This window comes from Notechis scutatus, chromosome 7, assembly GCF_049901735.1.
Source record: "Notechis scutatus isolate UNSWTSFEM ecotype Mainland chromosome 7, rNotScu1.2, whole genome shotgun sequence".
NCBI classification, from domain to species: Eukaryota; Metazoa; Chordata; class Lepidosauria; order Squamata; family Elapidae; genus Notechis; species Notechis scutatus.
The window spans coordinates 26775486-26793776 of NC_142015.1; the positions used below are offsets into that span (position 1 = coordinate 26775486).

The 18291-nt window shown below is 50.0% G+C and overlaps 1 protein-coding gene across 3 annotated transcripts in view; it reads right to left on the reverse strand.

Moving 5' to 3' along the window:
• Nucleotides 1-633: 633 nt before the first annotated feature.
• The window catches only part of ZBTB16 (zinc finger and BTB domain containing 16), a 133159-nt gene continuing 115501 nt past the window's right edge, over nucleotides 634-18291 (reverse strand). For all 3 annotated transcript variants that reach the window (XM_087969747.1, XM_087969746.1, XM_087969748.1), the window contains exons 5-7: nucleotides 13226-13396; nucleotides 8267-8434; nucleotides 634-7420 (exon numbers count right to left, since the gene is read on the reverse strand). In XM_087969747.1, coding sequence (XP_087825873.1) covers nucleotides 7191-7420; nucleotides 8267-8434; nucleotides 13226-13396 — 569 coding nt within the window. In that variant the 3' untranslated portion in view covers nucleotides 634-7190. The remainder of the gene's footprint in view (nucleotides 7421-8266; nucleotides 8435-13225; nucleotides 13397-18291) is intronic.

Sequence of the window (18291 nt, forward strand, 5' to 3'; positions counted from 1 at the left end):
AGTTGTGGCTCGGTGTGGTGTATGAAGCCGGTCAGGGGTGGGATTCAAAAATCCCAGTAACTGGTTTGCTGCCCATGGTGGGTGTGGCCTACAGGAACTTCCAGTTTGTCCGTTTTTTGCCCTTCCCCAGAGTCCCTAGACTCTCGGACCTCTGGGAGGGCAAAAATGGCCTCTCCCGGGCCCTGAAGTCCCTCCGGAAGCCAGAAGGGGACCCATTTCCGGACTTCCGGAAGGCCCATTTGCCCCCCTCCCAGAGCCTCCAGGGGGACCCTGCACTCACCTCCATCGAAAATGGGCCGCGTGGAGATTCCTGGGAGGGGAGGGGAGGGGAGGGGAGGGGTGGGGAGGGCCAGCCGGTTGGTTCAAACACCCATTCAGCGAACCGGATGCAAATTTAACACACAGTTCGCCCGAACCAGTCCAAACTGGTAGAATCCCACCCCTGAAGCCAATCTCTCCCTCTCTCTCTCCTCTAGCGGCCAATCCTCGGGTGGGTTTTTTTTGGGGGGGGGGCAAGGAGAGGTGAGGAGTAGACAAATTCAGCTCAATGACATCATAAATTGACTGCCAGATTACTCCTCTATCCCAGCGATGAAAGTGCAAAGAATAAAAGAAAACAACCAGCCACCAGCATCAACGACTGAATTAACTTTATTGTATTTTTTTTTCCTAACTGCAGATTCAAGATATACAACTGAACATTGCTATTTTCCTTATGAGACTTATAAATAAAAATACAAAAAATGTCCACTACAAAAAAATCTACTGTTAGTAGGATGTAAAAAATATTCTCTTTGCTATAGAAGGCACAAACTTCACTTAGTGACGAATGGAGAGAAAAAAAACCTGCAGCAATACATCATTTTTTTTTGAGGGGGGGGGGGAGAAACTCCTTTTGTCGTGTTTTTCCCCCCTCACCAGAAAACACGGAAGGTTTACAGAGGATGCTCCTGTGCCTCACAGAATAGATGCAGGAGGAGAGAATGGCAACTGGAAAAGGGACATCACAACTTTCTTTGGGGATGGGGATGGAGGGAGAACTGATTTATTGTGTGTGTGTGTGTGTGTGTGTGTGTGTATTTTTAAATGCGTCTAAGACTCTAGAGAAAGCTTATAACAAGACGCACAAGCTGCACTGCAAAGGAACTAACAGAAAAGCACTTTGTACAGGAAAAAATATATATACATAACACAGTATTTGAAAAATCAACTAAATAACGACAACGACAACAACAACAAAATAACTGGCACCTTCTTAAGTCAGGCTAGCAGGAGGTGCTGAGGTAGACTGAGCCAGGACAGCAATTTTTTTTTAAAAAAACAGGATTTCTCTTTTAACATGGAGCGATCAAACTGGCACTTTTAACCGTGACAACATGAAGAGATAAAGAGAGAAAACACAACGAGTGAAGAATAAGCTTTAAATTTGCTTGGTCCAGAAGGACAAAATTGGTCTTCAGTGCTAATATATATAGAGCTAGAGACAGATATATCTGAAATCTATGAACACCCTTGGAGATTTGGCATGGCTTCTGAGCCCCCCCCCCCCCAAAAGCCATGACTCTTCTAAACACGATGCCCAACAAAATACTGAGATGCGTGTCAAGAAAATGGCAGCCCTGGGCTGAGGGAGGTCATGGTAAGTGGGGAGTGAAAGCTTGCACAGATATCCAGCCCCTGGACCTCTTTTGCCCCCTGCCCGGTTCTGCCCACCCCAACCAACCCCCAGCCTTCTCTGCCAGAAACCCCTGGCATCCATCAAGGGAGAGCAGCCTTGAGAGACTGGAGGGTGGGGTCAGGGTGAAGGAGAAGAATTCCATTGGATTATCTGGAATTGAAGTGAGACCCGCTTAAAGCGTTGAAGTTGCCCATTGACTAGGCTTTATACTAATTCTCTGCCGCTTTTGACAGCTTTGGCATGGGCTCCGCGTTGTGCAAGTCGGTGTTGCTGTGAAGCAGAACACAGCCCTATGGGGGTGGAAGGGGGGGGGCAGGAGTGCAACGTGGCCCGGGCACCCAGTCTTGCACCAACGGAGCCCCTTCCACCAGTGCCAGGGAACCGTGAGCCGAGAATTGCAAGGGTGGGGGGGCGCCACAATTTTGTCATCCAAGAATAAAGATGGGGCAATAATACCATGACATTCCTTAGCTAGCAAGTCCCCCCCTCAACCTCCCCCAAGGTACCAAATAATTAATTAAGAAAGCACTGCAGCATTTTATTCCTTTTTTCTTTTTCCTCCCCAAAATGTGCAGAAATCAACACACAAACACACAAACACACTCCTTTTCAGGCACAAAGCTTGACAAAAAGAAAAAGAAAAAGCCTTTTTTTTTTTTCCAAAGTTGTGTTGAGGATCGTACTATGAAAGCCGCCCCGGTCTTGTTTCCCACCACAAAGAAGCCACAAAGTTATATTTCTCCATCGGACAGACACGCACAGAACACACACACACACACACACACACACACACACCGGCAAGGGTTTGTACACAATAACCGTACTGCTTTCAGTTTCTGAAATGTAATCCCAAAGCAACAATCACAGACAGCCAGGAATATATACTTGCAAAGGGAAGCCAGATCAAACCCACAAAGGAAGGGGTCGGCGGGAGGGAATGGCCGCATGCTGTAAGGCGGTCAGATTGGGGTGCCAGAATGGCAGCCGGTTAAGGGGCCAAAGGAAGAGAGGAGGGGATTCCCAGACCACCCCTGGGGCTCTAGCCCTCTGAAGCCCCCCCAAATCCCACCTGGTTTGTGACTCCCCCTCTTGTGGCACCAACCCTGTCACTGGCCAAGCCAGCTTGGATGAAGCCAAGGAGGGAGGGAGGGAGGCAGGAAGGCAAGTGCCAAGAGGCCGGCCACCCTCTGCCCCCCAAAACCAGTGGAGTATCCTTCCCCCCCAACCCGTCCTCTCCAAGGGTCCCACCGAGAAACCCTGGATCCCAAGTGTGCTTTCCCCACCCCGAGTGGATCACCATCTGATCTGGCAAACTCTTTACAACAATACTGCATGAATTTATTATTTAATACTAGGTTTCCAACGCATACCCCAGGCGCAAACGTGTCCCTGTTCACATTTACAAAGGGAAGGAGGGGGACGACATCCTGCTTGACACAGAGACTAACAAAGGTTACAAAAATATTACACTTCTGAAATAATTTATCAGTCCAACACTTTTAGCTTTGGGGAGGGGCGGGGAAGAGAGGAAGGCTCCTCAAACGCCTCCCCGCTCCCCGTTTTAAAAAGACAACACCCAACAAGGTTGGGGCCACGTCAGAAGGGCCGGTTGCAACTTGGTACATTTACTGCATATTGTTCATGAAAAGATCTGCTTTGAATGTTGTCATTTCTCTCTCTCTTTTTCACATTATAAACAAAACTCTAGTTAACTGTTCACATATTCAAGTTTAACTGGTTTATTTTTCTTTTCTTTTCTTTTCTCTTTATCAAATTGCTAAAGGTTTCACTAAATTTTCCACTCTCTGGACTTACAAGGACATAGAGCAGGAGTCCCCAAACTTAGCGACTTTAAGACTTGTGGACTTCAACTCAAGTTGACTTCAAGTTGAAGTCCACAAGTCTTAAAAGTTTCCAGGTTTGGAGACCTCTGACATAGAGTCTCTTTTATCACTCTTTCTCTCTCCCCTCACCCCGTTTTTAAGGCCTTCAGTATTTTCCACCATGGAGGAAGGATCAGGGTCAGATTTCAGGAGGGAAAGTGTGTGGAGCAACAGGACAGAGATAGATCGCTTAAAATTCTTCCATCTACACCAGCGAGTCTCAATCATGACCACTTTAAACTGTATGGACTTCAGTTCCCAGAATTCCCCAGCTAGTATGGGGAACTCTGGGAGTTGGGAGTCCACACACTTAAAATGGTCAAGGTTGAGCCACATGGATCTGCACTTCCTTTGCTAAACATTTCCCCCCATGTATAAAAGCAGCTAAATGACAAAATAAAATGTCCAATTTGCAAATATAAAGCATGAGATGAGAACTGAAGTGAAATTTACAAAGCCACCTGCCCCACAAATATTGCAAAAACTGTGCTTCTGTAACTGCCAAATTACAAATAATAATAATAATAATAATAGGAACAAGAAACTTAACAATAACAACAACTTAAAAAGAGGTAGCTTTTCAAGATCATCTCTGAACCAGGTCAGGCTGGATCGTCAAAACAAACACCAATTTTGGTAGTAACAACAATAACAATAATGCACAATCAATACGAAACAAGGAGGCCGGCATGGAGAGCAACGTCCATGGGGTTTTGGCGGCTGTGTTTGGACACGGGTGCAAACTCTCCTTTCCAGCCCTGCCTGGCAGCCTTTTCAGCGATGAACTCCCAACTCATCCCACCTCCCCTCCCCCAGAAAGCCAACTCAAAGAAGCTCATGAGGTCACAAGAAACCGAGGTCATTTCAAGTACAATGTGCGAAAATGAGGGGGGCAAAAATCATCAAAATGAAAGCAAAGACACAACGAAGACGGAAGGCAGCTGCATTCCCCTCTCAGTTGCGATGGCGACAGAAGTCCAGGCAGGAAGAGCCTCCAGAGAAGTCTTGATGGGATGGTGTTCAATGGGGCAGGAGGGGAGGGGGGCAAGAGAGAAGAGAAAGAACCCCTCCCTGTGGCTGAAGGCACCAAGGGTCTAGATGGAGAAGCAAGGAAGCCTCAAGCCACTTGCCAGTTCTTCAAGCGGGCGGAGGCACAACGCCTTTCCAAGCTAAGGTGGCCCTCCAAAAGTGGCATCCCAGGAGAAGGACATCGAGGGAGGGGGAGAAGTGAAAATCTCAACTGGATTGAATTTTGATTGCACTTAAATCAATGAAGTCCACTCAACAGTCATTCTTCCAGACCTGTATTCCTTCCTTCCTTCCTTCCTTCCTTCCTTCCTTCCTTCCTTCCTTCCTTCCTTCCTTCCTTCCTTCCTTCCTTCCTTCCTTCCTTCCTTCCTTCCTTCCTTCCTTCCTTCCTTCCACCACATTGCAATTTGGGGGCTATTTTGGGAAACATTCTGGGAGCTGCCCCTAACCTAAGGTTTTGGAGGGGAAGGGGAGAAGTCCCAGGTTGCCCAACTTCCCTGGAGCAGAAAGAAGGGTGAGCTGGATGAGAGTCCTGGAGGGGACCCCACAACCAAGAGATAGGCCTACATAAGAACTGTTCTTCCACTTGGCAATGTTGCTATGTGCAAAGCAGAAGCAGAAGATCCTCCCTAGAAGAAAATATTGGGGACATGAAAGATGGTTACAAGGTGGACACATTCTTCTTGGTGATGGTCGTAAGGTGGACACTCAGGACAAATGGCTCTCTAGCCTCTCCAATAAGCCCAGGTGGCTGCCAGGAGACACACCTGTTCAGAGACAGCATTAGCTCCTACATCTCTGGGATTTGGTCTTCCAGCCTTCTGAGAAGAGGAAGTGGCGCTTCAAGGGGACTCCCAACTTTGGGTCAGACCTGCCCAGCCAATTTACCTGGCCGCCAATGATGCACAATGTGCAGAAAAGGCACAAGGCTGAACCTCTCCTGCCTCTTTATCCCACCCATCCCCACATTTGCTAGGCAGAGATCAGGACATCAGTCCTGGGCAGAAGGAAGATCCAAGTTGAACCTTGGACAGCTCCATGGACCAAGAAGGCTGCTCCATGCGCAGAAGTCAAGATTGCAAGGAGTTCTCCACACTGCACACCTCAAACCCAGGGACCAGGATCATCTCCAGGTGGTCAGAGTCTTCAGACAGCCCATCCCCATGAATAATGGAAGTTGTGTCTGGGTTGGTTTCCATCCCCTGATGGCCAGGTTCTCTCCAGCTTCATGTGAATGGAGCTGAGACTTCCATGGATTTTGTCTTGTGGTGATGACCAGAGGAAGGAGTGGGACTGAGGCTGTTGGCCAGGAGAAAGCACGGCTCCTTCACCCCCATGGAAGTCAATGGGGAAGGGCTGGAGAACAGGGGCTCCGCAGAGCTCCCCAAAGCCTCCGAGGGTAGGATCGGGGGGCCTCTCTAGCAGCTGCTGGGTTTCCCCTAAGCCTTGTCATTTGGATTTCTCCTCTGCTCGGACACGGCCGACTGTCCAAGCTGGCCAATGTGCAAACTGATGCTGCCTCTCTCCTCCTCCTTCTCCTCCTCCCTCTCTCCCTTCTCGCTTCGGAAATAAATAAATAAAAAAATAAATGCATAGAATGGTCTTTGGTCAGAAGAAAGGGGTGCAGCTCCCAGGGAATAACTGGAGGTCAATTCTGAGCACATTTAGGGGCGGGTGTCTCCTTCTTCGAGGCAGCAAACCCCCAACGTTTCAGCCACCACCGGTTGAATCGATGAGAAAAGGGTTGGCGCTGCGGGCTCTGATGCTCTCCCGTAGCAGACACCCCTCCCCCCAGGACACCCCCTGCTCTTCCTCGCTCTTCTCAAGCAGCTGCCAGGAGGGACCTGGGGTGTCCCAAGGCTGCGGGTCCCTCCCCCACAGCTGTGGCGCCACAGACCCTGTTCTCCATCTCTCCCAGGCAGGTCCTTGGATTTGGCAGCTAGGCCACCTCTCAAAGGGACCAGGGAGGATGGTGTCTCTCTCTCTCTGCGTGTGTGTGTAGGTGTGTGTGTAGATTTGGGGAATTGGCTGGATGCGTGTGCGGAAAACTGCATCCTGCTGTGGATGTGACTTCCAGGAGGGCCCCGGGTGTGTCAGGGATGGAGCATTGGAGCCAAATAAAGGGAACCCAGTGGAGCCTCCTCGTGGCGCTACAATTCCCAGGGTTCTTGGGAAACCAAGGCAGCAGCTCAGGGGCTTGACTGGATCTCAGCTGACACCCCGACAGAGAGAAATTAGCCGCCCCCCCCCCCAGGAGCCCCTGGAGCCACGAGGCACCCCCCCCCCCGGGGACACGGCCACCACGTGAGACAACTTCACAGCCGGCCAGGGCTGGAGATGGGTTGAGGGGGGGGGATGCTCCCTTGGGGGGGATTCTTTGAGGGCCCCCAACGGGGTCTCCTCCCTCTCCCTTGTATCTCCCTGACCCACCCGCTCCTTGCAGCCTTAAGGACAATGAAGCTGAGAAAGCAAAATGAGAAAGGAAACGGGGAGGGGGTGAAAAAAAGGAAAAGGGAAGGGAGCCATGGGGGGCGGGGGGGTTTGGTTCTGTCCAGTCCTTTCCAGCTTCTCTCCTCCTCCTCCTCCTCCTCCTCCCCCCGTCAGACGTAGCACAGGTAGAGATAGGTCTTCTCTATCCTCCAGTCGGCCGGGATCTCCTCTGGCTTGTGGCTCTTCATGTGCTTCTGCATGGCGGAAAGGCTGGGGCAGTACTCCAGGCAGATGGTGCACTGGTAAGGGGAGGCTCCGTTGTGGGTCCTGAGGTGCTTAATCATGGCGGAGTAATCTCGGGACCGCTGGTGGCAGAGTTTGCACTCAAACGGCTTCTCGCCTGTGGAGGGGGAGGCGGAGGAGGGGGGGACAGGAGAAAAGGGGGAGAGGAAGGAGAAGGAGGAAGAGGAAGAGGAGGAGAAGGAAAAGAAGGGGAAGGGAAAGAAGAAAGGAGAGAGGAAAGAGGAGAAGGAGGAGGAGGAGGGAGGAAAGGAGAAAGGGGGGGAGAGGAAGGAGAGGGGAAAGAGGAAGAGGAGGAGAAGGAAAAGAAGGAGGAGAAAGAGAAGAAGGGGAAGGGAAAGAAGAAAGGAGAGAGGAAAGAGGAGAAGAAGGAGGAGAAGGGGAAGGAGAAATAAGAGAGGAAAGAGGAGGAGGTGGGGAAGGAGGAGAAAGGGAAGGATAAACAAGAAAGAGAAAGAGGTGGAGGAGGGAGGGGAATCATGGGTGGGGGCGGGGTGTTTCAAGTTATTTCCACAGTGCAGAGGGAACCCTTTTCCTGGACACACACCCCCCCCCGAGCCAGGGATGTGGGAGTCAGAGTGAGAATGGCCACCTGGTCTTGGGCCTTACGTGGACTAATCGGGGGCTACTCCTTGCCTTCCCAGGCCGGAGCCAGCTGGGCTGGGGGGTCTCCAGATACCGAAAGGCTGCAGCTGGCCCGAGAGCCGAGGGGGCTTCCTTCAGCGCAATAATTAAGGGCCTGGCCTTCTCCTCAGTATCGATAGCCCTTCCGTGCCCAGGCAGAGCAGATAATGAAGTAATGAACAGAAAAAGCCACCTGAATATCGACCTGCTGTTTACAGAAGCTGCCGGCTGCTAGCGCCCAACGCCGCCATGCACAAGCCGCCCGGGGGTGGGGGGTGGAGGGGAGCGGTGGTGGGGAGGGCAGGGCTGGAGGTCCCCTTACCCGTGTGGACCCTGTAATGGGTCTCCAGCTGATGCTTCAGGCTGAACTTCTTCCCGCAGCCGTTGCATTCGTAGGGCTTCTCCCCGGTGTGGATGCGCTTGTGTCCTTTCAGAGTGCTCTCGTCCCGGAAGCAGCTCCCGCAGAATTCGCACTCGTACGGATGGTCACCTGCAGCCAAGATGGGGGTGGGGGGTCAGAGGGAGGCCCATCTGTGGCCAAGGGACCAAGTCCACCAGGGCCCAGGGGTCACTTGTAGCTCATTTCATGACCCAGCTAGGTAACATCATCAGAGCTAGTCACTACATTACTGATGATGTGACCTAGTTTGGCTAATGAAATGTCTGCGAGGAAACAACCAAGCTCAGAGAGCACCAAGGGTCCCTTAGTCCTCCTCCTCCTCCTCTTCCTCTTCCCCGTCTTTCTCCCGCTCCTCCTCTCCACAAACCCCACACTTCCTTCTAGCACTGATGATGTTATCTAGTTTGGCTAATGAAATGTCTGCGAGGAAACAACCAAGCTCAGAGAGCACCAAGGGTCCCTCGGACTTTTAATACTAAGTAATCAGCTTAAAATTGAAACCTTTCTTGTGCAACAAATACTTGGAAGCCATTTGCAGTGGTTCTTTATTCAACGTTATGATACTCAACTTGGGATAGAACAGACAAACTATTTTATGCTTGCCATATTGACGTCCCAAATTGTAACTAACAGGGATGGCCGTACTTTCCCCCCCCACTTCTTCTTTACCTGCAACAATCTAAGTTATCTAAGTGGTAGAATGCCAATCATTTTCAATTCATGTTGTAAAAACATCCCTGTGGTCAAAATAATACACCTCAGCATTTATAAAAACGTCATTAAAAAGGAGGTGAAAAATTAGGTCCACCCTGAAGATCCAGAAGCCAAGGTGGCTTACTGGGGTCAGAAGCTGATCGTGAGCTCAGAGGATCTCCAAGCGGGGTGGAGATGTGTTCCAGGAGGCCTTGGAGTATAAGGTGGTGGCCAAACGATTGTAGGGATGGAGACACGAGAGGGAGGAAATAAAGATTCCTGGCCACCTTGAAGGATGACTTGTCTTCTTCCGGACATAGAAGAACCTCATTTCTGGAGTAGCCAATCAACAGGTTGTGGAATAGGGAAAGTTTTTCCCACCCAGGGATGTTGGTCCTTCTGGTGTCTTCTGCTGCTCTCCATCCAGGCAGTTGCCCAGGCGAAGGTCTCAAGGGATTGCTGAGAAGATCCAGACTGTGACCACCAATCTCAGGGTTCCTTCTTCCAGGAGTGGGATGGGGGCAGGCGAAGGAGGAAGTGGGCAGCTTCAGCTCCTTCGCCCTTCTCTTTTAACAAATATTTATTACAGAAACTGAATGGAAGGACAATAAAGATAGATTGATCACCCCAGACTTTGTTCATGAATATTTAAATATTGCTGATTTGTCTTGTCAGTGTAATTACAACCTTCTCCAGGCTCGGCAAATCCGAAGTTTATGGTAAAGAATGGCCCCACTGTATTTCACTTGTCCCGCTGCAGATGTGCAGAGCCGCCAAGCGTGTAATGCTGCTCCCATTTCATACATTTTCCTCCGCTGCTGAAAGCTTAAGTCATCCACAATGACCTACGCTTTTTCATTATCCCCATGTCAAACCCAACTCGTGCCTGAGCATAAATTCTCCGCCTTGTTATAGACTCGTAGGCGGCTGCCTCCACTTCCTCGGGCCCAGGAAATTCGGCTCCCTTTTTGCCCTCCCTCCCTCCAGCTGCTTCACAACTACACCCCACACAACATACACACGCACACAGGTCTTTAGGCACAAATTCTCCTAAATTAGGACCCTCTACGCATCCGTTGTTGTTTCTTCTTCTTCTTCTTCTTCTTCTTCTTCTTCTTCTTCTTCTTCTTCTTCTTCTTCTTCTTCTTCTTCTTCTTCTTCTTCTTCTTCTTCTTCTTCTTCTTCTTCTTCTTCTTCTTCTTCTTCTTCTTCCTCCTCCTCCTCCTCCTCCTCCTCTCCTCCTCCTCGTCCCCTCTTCCTGCTCCTCCTCTTCCCCTCATCTCCTCCTCCACCTCCTTCTCTTCTCCTTTTCCTCCTCCTCTCCTCCTCCTTCTCCTCTTGTCCTCCTTTCTTCCTTCTCCTCCTCTTCTCCTCCTCCTCCTCCTCCTTCCTTCTACTCTCCTCCCACTCCCACTCCTCGCTTTTGAAAAAGCGGCCCTGTTTCTCTATTTTGGATACCAAAGCAAACCTAGTTTGCAGAAGAGGAGAAGAAGTAGGTTCCGGAGCTGAGCAAGGAAAGGCAACAGAATTTATTGGGTTGGAAATGAAACCAAATGATGGTTCCCCGATAGCTAGAGATGCTTCCTTGGACTCCTCAGCCTCGGTTTTCCCCCTTGTAAAATGGGAATGGCTTCGACTCACTTTCCAGGTGGAGGCACACCTGATTCCATGTGGCTGTAAAGACTCTGGAATTCTGCTTCTACAGGGTGAGGTCGGGAAAGTCAAGATGGAGGATGCAACTGTGGGATGGAAACTTCCACCCAGGTTTTACTCTACACACTACACACGACACGATGCCCTGTGTGATACCCGTCACGCGGCCATCACACTTGGCATTTTAAAACCACTTTCTAAGGTCACTCCTGCCTCTGCTGCTGCTGCTGCCGCCCTTCCCTAGTTTCAAGGCTGTTGGTCATCTTAAACTCCTTATTCCTGGAGAGAAGAGGCAAAGAAAGGCACACACACACACACAGCCACACAGATGCAAGCTCCCCACGCAGCCACAGCCTCCTCTGCGCATCTCTGTCGGGAGTGACAACGGATCTGTCCAATTTATGTTTCAGAGGAAGCCACCTCTGAGCATTGATGGGGCTCAGCTGCTGCAGGAGCCTCCCTCCTCTCCCAACCGCTGGCCTTGGGTGCAAAGCTTCTCAGGGGGCTCAGAGGCCGTTTCCATTCCCAGCTTGGGCTGCTTTCGAATGGGCTCCCTCAGCTGCACCAGGGGCCTTGATATCTCCTTTGGAAACTCCAAGGAAGCTGGCCAGTCCCACTTCTTAAGGGGTTTAAACCTGGCCTCTCCTGGTCTAACCAGTAACAAGCTTCTCAGGAGCCGGAAACCGGGGCTGGAGCTTTTGTCTACTGTACACAAAACCCCCGATTGTTTTCTGTTTTCTTTTTCGGGGGGAAAAAAAAAAGAAATCCAATTTATGGCTCGTTGATTCACTTTGCAAGGCCGCTTATAATGAGGTTGACATTAAGTCCAGGACAAGCGGGACTAATTACAGCCCCCTCTGGCTGGCTGGCTGCACCTGGGACCCTGTCTCTGCCCCCCTCCCCTCCTGCCCTCCCCCCCATCTCTTGTTACCTGGCGGACTGGTTAGCCAGGGAGACGGCCAACCCCCAAAGCGGGAGCCGTACGGCAGCCACCTTGTTTGATTACCCAACCAGCCACGTGAATCAGGGATCTGTCAGTGCCAGAGGCTGCCTGGCCTGTGCCCCAAGGGGCAGCTGCTGCTGATGCGAATGATGCCACTCCGGAAGCAAAGGGGGCTGGGGCAGACGGAGGAGGAGTTGGCACGCAGGAGGCACCTTGCAGGAGGCAAAGGGGGCTGCTGTCCCACAGGTAGAGAGAGCCCCAAGGCTGCTTTTGGGAGATAGTGGACAGCGGTCCAGGACATCATACCCTTCACACGCTCACTCTCTTTTTCTCTCTTTCCCTTCTTTTCTTTTTCTTTCTTTCTTTCTTTCTTCCTTCCTTCCTTTCTTTCTTTCCTTTCTCTTTCTTTTTTTTTTTTTTTCTCCTTTCTTTCCTTTCTTTCTTTCTTTCTTTCTTTCTTTCTTTCTTTCTTTCTTTCTTTCTTTCTTTCTTTCTTTCTTTCTTTCTTTCTTCTTTCTTTCTTTCTTTCTTTCTTTCTCTTTCTTTCCTTTCTTTTCCCCTTTTTTCCTTTTCTTTCTTTCTTTCTTTCTTTCTTTCTTTTTCTTCTCTCTCTCTCTCTCTTTCTTTCTTTCTTTCTTTCTTTCTTTCCTTTCTTTTTCTTTCTTTTCTCCTTCCTTCATTTCTTTTATTTCTTTCTTTCTTTTCCCTTTTTCTTGTTTCTTTCTTCCTTTCCTTTATTCTCCTTCCTTCCCTTTTTCTTTTTTCTCTTTTTCTCCTTCCTTCCTTCCTTTCTTTTCTTGTTTCTTTTCTTTCAATTTTTCCTTCCTTCCTTCCCTTTTTTCTTTCTTTCTTTTTCTTTTTTCTCCTTCCTTCCCTTCCCTTCCCTTCCCCCCTCTCTCTCTCTCTCACACACACACACAAACACACACACAAATGTGATTTGTGCTAAAACTGGCTGGTGCATCTGTTATGATTAGGCTCAGCCGGGCAGTGCCCACTGGTGCTGCAGCAGCTGCGGCATGCCCTGGATGGTGCCCTCACACAATGCAGAGACACAATTCAAAATGATCAAATCGGATCAGATCCTTGTCCAAGAAGCTGGACCAGAGAATAAACAAATAGATTCCACTCCTTGAAATCACTTTAAAAAAAAAAAAAAAACTCACAGCATCCTGTGATATTTTAGGACAGTGTCTTCTAAGGACAAATTGGCAACTCAAATGAAGCACCCATCAACAGCAGGTGAACGTCTTAAAGGTCGGGCTTGCTCTTTCTGTGTTATTTGCAGCAGGGACGACGAAGCCCAGTGGGTCCAATTAGCAGCCTGCCCCACGTCCAAGCGAGCACATAGGCCCTCCCCTTTGGTGGGAAGCGACAGCTGGCCAAACCCATGTTTCCCAACCGTGGCAACTTGAAGATAGGCGGACTGCAACCCCCAGAATCCCCTGGGCATCAAGGGATATTTGAAGGAGAACCCTGGGTGGAGCGCCATGTGCTGCTCATAAGATAATTCACCCTCACCCTCTGCGGCCCTGCGAGTTCCCTGCCCGTTGTTGTCCAGGGACGTTTCCCAGGGGGCCCACCCTGCTTACCTGTATGCGAGCGTAGGTGCCTTTTGAGGGCCGTGTGGCTGGGGAATGTGCGGTTGCACTCGCTGCAGATGTAGCTTCTCACGCCAGCGTGCACTTCCATGTGCTGCTGCAGGGCTGTCTGCGTTTGGAAGCGCTTCCCGCAGAGCAGGCAGAAGACGGCCATGTCCGAGCCTGGATGAAGAGGAGAAGGGAAGGTCACCTCCAGGAGAAATGCCGGGTGGGCAGAAGGTCTGCACCCCCCCCCCCCAAACACCCCTGTCTCACTCCACTCCCTGTGTCTGGGACATGGGCCACATGCAGGGGTGGGATTCAAATTTTTTAACAACCGGTTCTGTGGGCGTGGCTTAGTTGGTGGGCGTGGGTTGGTGGTCATGTGACTGGGTGGACATGGCTTGGTGGTCATGCTATTGACTGGGTGTGGCCAACTCAATATCACTCACATCGAGGCATGCATCTCCTCGCCTGGCCTCTCATGACTGTGGGGATGCTGCAACAGTCGTAAGTGTGAAAAAGGGTCATAAGTCACTTTTTTCAGTGCCATTGTAACTTTGAATGGTCCCTCCACACAAGCAAAGTACCAGCAAAGGAGGGGAAAAAAACTCCAGAGAAGTTCCTGAGATAGGAAGTCTAGTCCTGCCAAGAATGTAATAAGGGTTGACGGAGAGGCAGTTTCTGTAAGCAACACCAGAATGTTTCCTTCCTGCCTTCCTTACAGGATTAGGCCAGTAATTTCTTCTAACAACCAGTTCTCCAAACTGCTTAGAATATTAACAACCGGTTCTAGTGAATAGGTGCGAACCGGTAGAATCCCAACCCTGGCCATGGCCAGGGAAAGGGAGACAGAGGCCAACCTGTCCCTCGGTCACGAATTCCTACCTGGGTTGAAGAGCAAAGCCAATCAGGAAGGCTTTGCAAATTAGCTTGCAATCATGACCTATCTATCATAATTTCTTCTAATTTGGACGATTTGGGGGAAAGGATAAGAATTATGCAGGGATCAGGCAGGTTTTCACAAATCTGTGCAGAGATTTTCTGTCATTCAAGAACCTCTTCTCTCCAGAGTTGGTCTCCACCCATCATGCAGAGACCATGGCCGGTTTCCCTCTTGGGAGAAATGAAATTATGCAAACTTGATTGAAGAGGACATTCAGCTTTCGGAGTTTTCATCTCTTTAGTTGTCTGTCTCCGTGTCCATCTGTCCATCCATATCTATCTATCTATCTATCTATCTATCTATCTATCTATCTATCTATCTATCTATCTATCTATCTATCTATCTGCCTACTACTTATTTTACAGCAGAGAACACAAGCAAGTTTTCACCAGGCAACTTCCTTGCCAGAAAACTATAATAGCGAAGGTTGTGACTTTTAATATATTGAATTCTATCAAAGGCAACAATCAAAGGAACTTATTAACTAAACATTCCCCCCTCTCTCTAATGAAACCTGATTATTATACTAGTTAGGGAGCAAATTAGAATAGAATAATATAAAATGAAACAGTAGGTAAATTAAAGAGAGAGACAGAAAATAAGACATGCGAGGATATTCATAGGGTAGATGTGTAATTTCACCATCTGAAATTGAGAAGAGATGCTTTCGCTAATGGGCTTCCCACATATCCACAGGCAAACCAGAGATTATTTTGAAAATGTATTTTTTAAAAAACAAACAAACACCATAACAATAACCACTGGTGGAAAAACTTCTGAACTCCAAAAGAATCAGGACTTTCTTCTCATGGCTCTCAAACCCTGAACTCCCAAATATTCTGAAAATTATCTTTCTAGGCTGGACGGGGAGGAGTGGCCCATCTCGGTCTCCCATGGTTTGGGGCAACCCAGGACATTTACTGGGTCTTCCTGAGCACTAGGGGCAGCTTCAGAAGAGGCTTTTCCCTTGGAAGCAGGAAAGAAACACCAGCTCCGTTGGGAACATTTCCACAGCTGGGAAAAGACACGGATTGTGTCCCTCTGGACCTGTCTTCACAAGTGTGCGTCTCTCACTTGTGAAGACAGGTCACAGAAGGAAGCCTGCCTCTTCATTCTCGCTGCCAGCTCAGCACGACCTCCGACAGCTTCCACACCAATTGTGCTCGGGTGCCTGGACGTGTTCACTCACCAAAAGGATGAGGGTCAGTGGTGGGATTCAATTTTTTTACTACCGGTTCTGTGGGCATGCCTTGGTGGGTGTGGTGTGGCTTGGTGGGCATGGCAGAGGAAGGTCACTGCAAAATCCCCCTTCCCTCCCCACCCCACTAACCTGCTTTCCAGCTCCGTTCTCCTGTGCAGGGCAACCAAAGGAGGCCCAGCCGATCAGCTGGGACTCAATGGGAGGCAGAGAAGAGAGATGGGGTTGGCGGGGCCAGTCAGAGGTGGTTCTTTTGCTGGTTCTCCAAATTACTCCGGTCCGAACCGGCAGAAAACCACCTCCGGTGAGGGTCAACCTTTTGACTTCAGTCTCCCGCTTATGAACCCTTGAAGAAACCCCCAGCCACTTGACACAAGACTCTTCTCCGGCCAGTGTCCGCAGAGGTGACCGAGTTCTCCCCCCCGCATGTCAGTTTTGACACACGGCCAATACGGAACAACCGTAAGGCTCATTCCTGTCACTCGAGGCATCGTTCATTGCCTTGAAGCCTATCAAACAGTAAAAGTCAGATCGCTCCGGCAAGAATGAAGCGAGCAAACGGCGGCTTTTTGAAAGGCCCTTTCGGAGCAAGGTGGAAAATAAAATGATCCAGAAAATTATACGAGCAATTCATTAGCAGCCGCACAACATGGCAAGGGATGGGGTGCGCTGCCTTGAAAGAATGAAAGGAGGGCGGGGGGAAAGGGAAGAGAAAATGAGAGGCAATTGGGACTTCATTTGCATGCCAGAAATGAACTGTCCATGATTAGCTTTGCAAGGAAACCGGGGGAGCGATGCCAATCGCCTTCCTCACAAAGGCTAAATAGGCTTCCAGGTGGAACGCGGGTCACGCCAGGAAGGTGCCCAAAGGCAGAGCTGCTACGACTGAGTAACGTCCTTTTGGCCCAGAAAAGATTTCTCCCCCCCCCGCCCACCTAAAAAAATTGGCAACATATTTCCAAACCAATTCCCGCGGCATCCGGTGAAAGGAAACCACGCGGGATGGGGAGAGCAGCTCTCCCTTCCAAGGTTTTGGCCACACCAAACCTTTCGGTGTTTCTACGCATCCATTTCTTGCTTGTGAGGTGGAGTTTGGTTTTTGAGAGAGGACACCATGGTGTGTGAAGCTACGTAGAATGATACAAATTAATGCAGATAATCAGAGTTGGAAGGGACCTTGGAGATCATCTAGTCCTACCCCCCCCTTGCTCAAGCAGGAGGCCCTAAACCATTCCTGACAGATGGCAGTCTAGTCTCTTCTTGACCTTTGCTTCCTTCTGATTGGGTAGATTCGGGAGGGAGGAAGGGCTGGGTTGGGTACCACAACCACGGCAGCTTCATTTGCAGCCAAGGAGGCGTAATCTCGGGGGGAGGGGGCTTGTGAAGGCAACCCGAAGACCCCTCTCATGGTCAGCGGTGGGGTTTTCATTTCTCAGGCACTTCTAACTTGGTGAGGCGTAGATGGGAAATGTTACAACCGCCTTCGGTCCATTCGCAGCATCATATAAAACGAAGGGGATTGAACTCAGAATAACAGAGTTGGAAGGGACCTTGGAGATCTTCTAGTCCAACCCCCTGCTTGGGCAGGAAACCCTTGACCACTTCAGACAAATGGTTGTCCAGTCTCTTCTTAAGAACTTCCAGTGTTGGAGCATCCATAACTTCTGGAGGCAAATTGTTCCACTGGTTAATTGTTCTCACTGGTAGAAAATTCCTCCTTAGTTCTAAGTTGCTTCTCTCCTGGATCAGTTTCCATCTGTTGCTTCTTGTTCTGCCTTCAGATGCTTTGAGAATAGCCTGACCCCCTCTTCTTTGGGGCACCCCCTCAAATATTGGAAGACTGCTATCGTGTCACCCCTAGTCCTTCTTTTCATTGAACTAGCCACGCCCAGTTCCTGCAACCGTTCTCCGTATGTTTTAGCCTCCAGTCCCCTAATCATCTTTGATGCTCTTCTCTGCACTATGTATGATGTATTTTTGTATGTATGTATGTATGTATGTATGTATGTATGTATGTATGTATGTATTTATTTATTTATTTATTTATTTATTTAATATCCTGCCTTTATTATTTTTAGAAACAGCACAAGGTGGCGAACATTGCTAGTACTCCTTCCTCCTCCTCACCTGTGAGGTGAGTTGGATCAAGAGAGAGATTGACTGGCCCAAAGTCACCTAGCTGGCTTTCATGCCTGAGGCGGGACTAGAACTCACTAGTCTCCTGGTTTCTAGCCCTGTACCTTAAAAAAAAAATGTACAAAGGACTTTAAGGTGCACTTGGTGTGCCAAAGGCCCCAACTGGGCTTCTAAGCCAGGCCAACTTGAGACCCCTGGGGGAGCCTGAAGACATCCCAGGCCTGCAAAAGCCACAGGGGTTCAGAAATCAGGGACCCTGGGATGTGGGGGGGGAGGGGGCTGCTCCTTCTCTTCTGGGTCTTTGCACAGAGCCGCTTATGAAGCCACACACACCGGAGGTTGCCGGCAGAGCTTTTGGCAAGAGCCGCTCGGGGATAACGACTTCCTGATGCCGATAAAAGCCCAGATCCTTCCTCTTGTTCTGACACAGCCATGCGCCTCGGGAGCCGATCCAACCCGAGCGCCAGCAAAGCAGCCCCTCTCTGCTCACACCTGCACTGGCTTCCCCCCCAATTGGAGCCCAGAGGGGGAGGGACCCTGCTGGAGCCGGTCCCAGGTGCGCACACCTTCCCGGCGCAAAGCCCTCATTATCTTGCGTGGCAAACGCCAACTTCCTCGCGGAGAAGGGCCTTTAAATAGACCCCGGCTTCCTGAGGGTGGCAATTTGTTAAGCGGCAGGCAGGCGAGTGCCAGGGATTTCGGGGGTGGGTGGTGGGTGGGGCAGGGGAGAGAGGACAAATGTGAGGCCACAGAGCTCTGCTTGTCACCCAAATGTAGGCAGCAGCCTCTGCGTCCCCC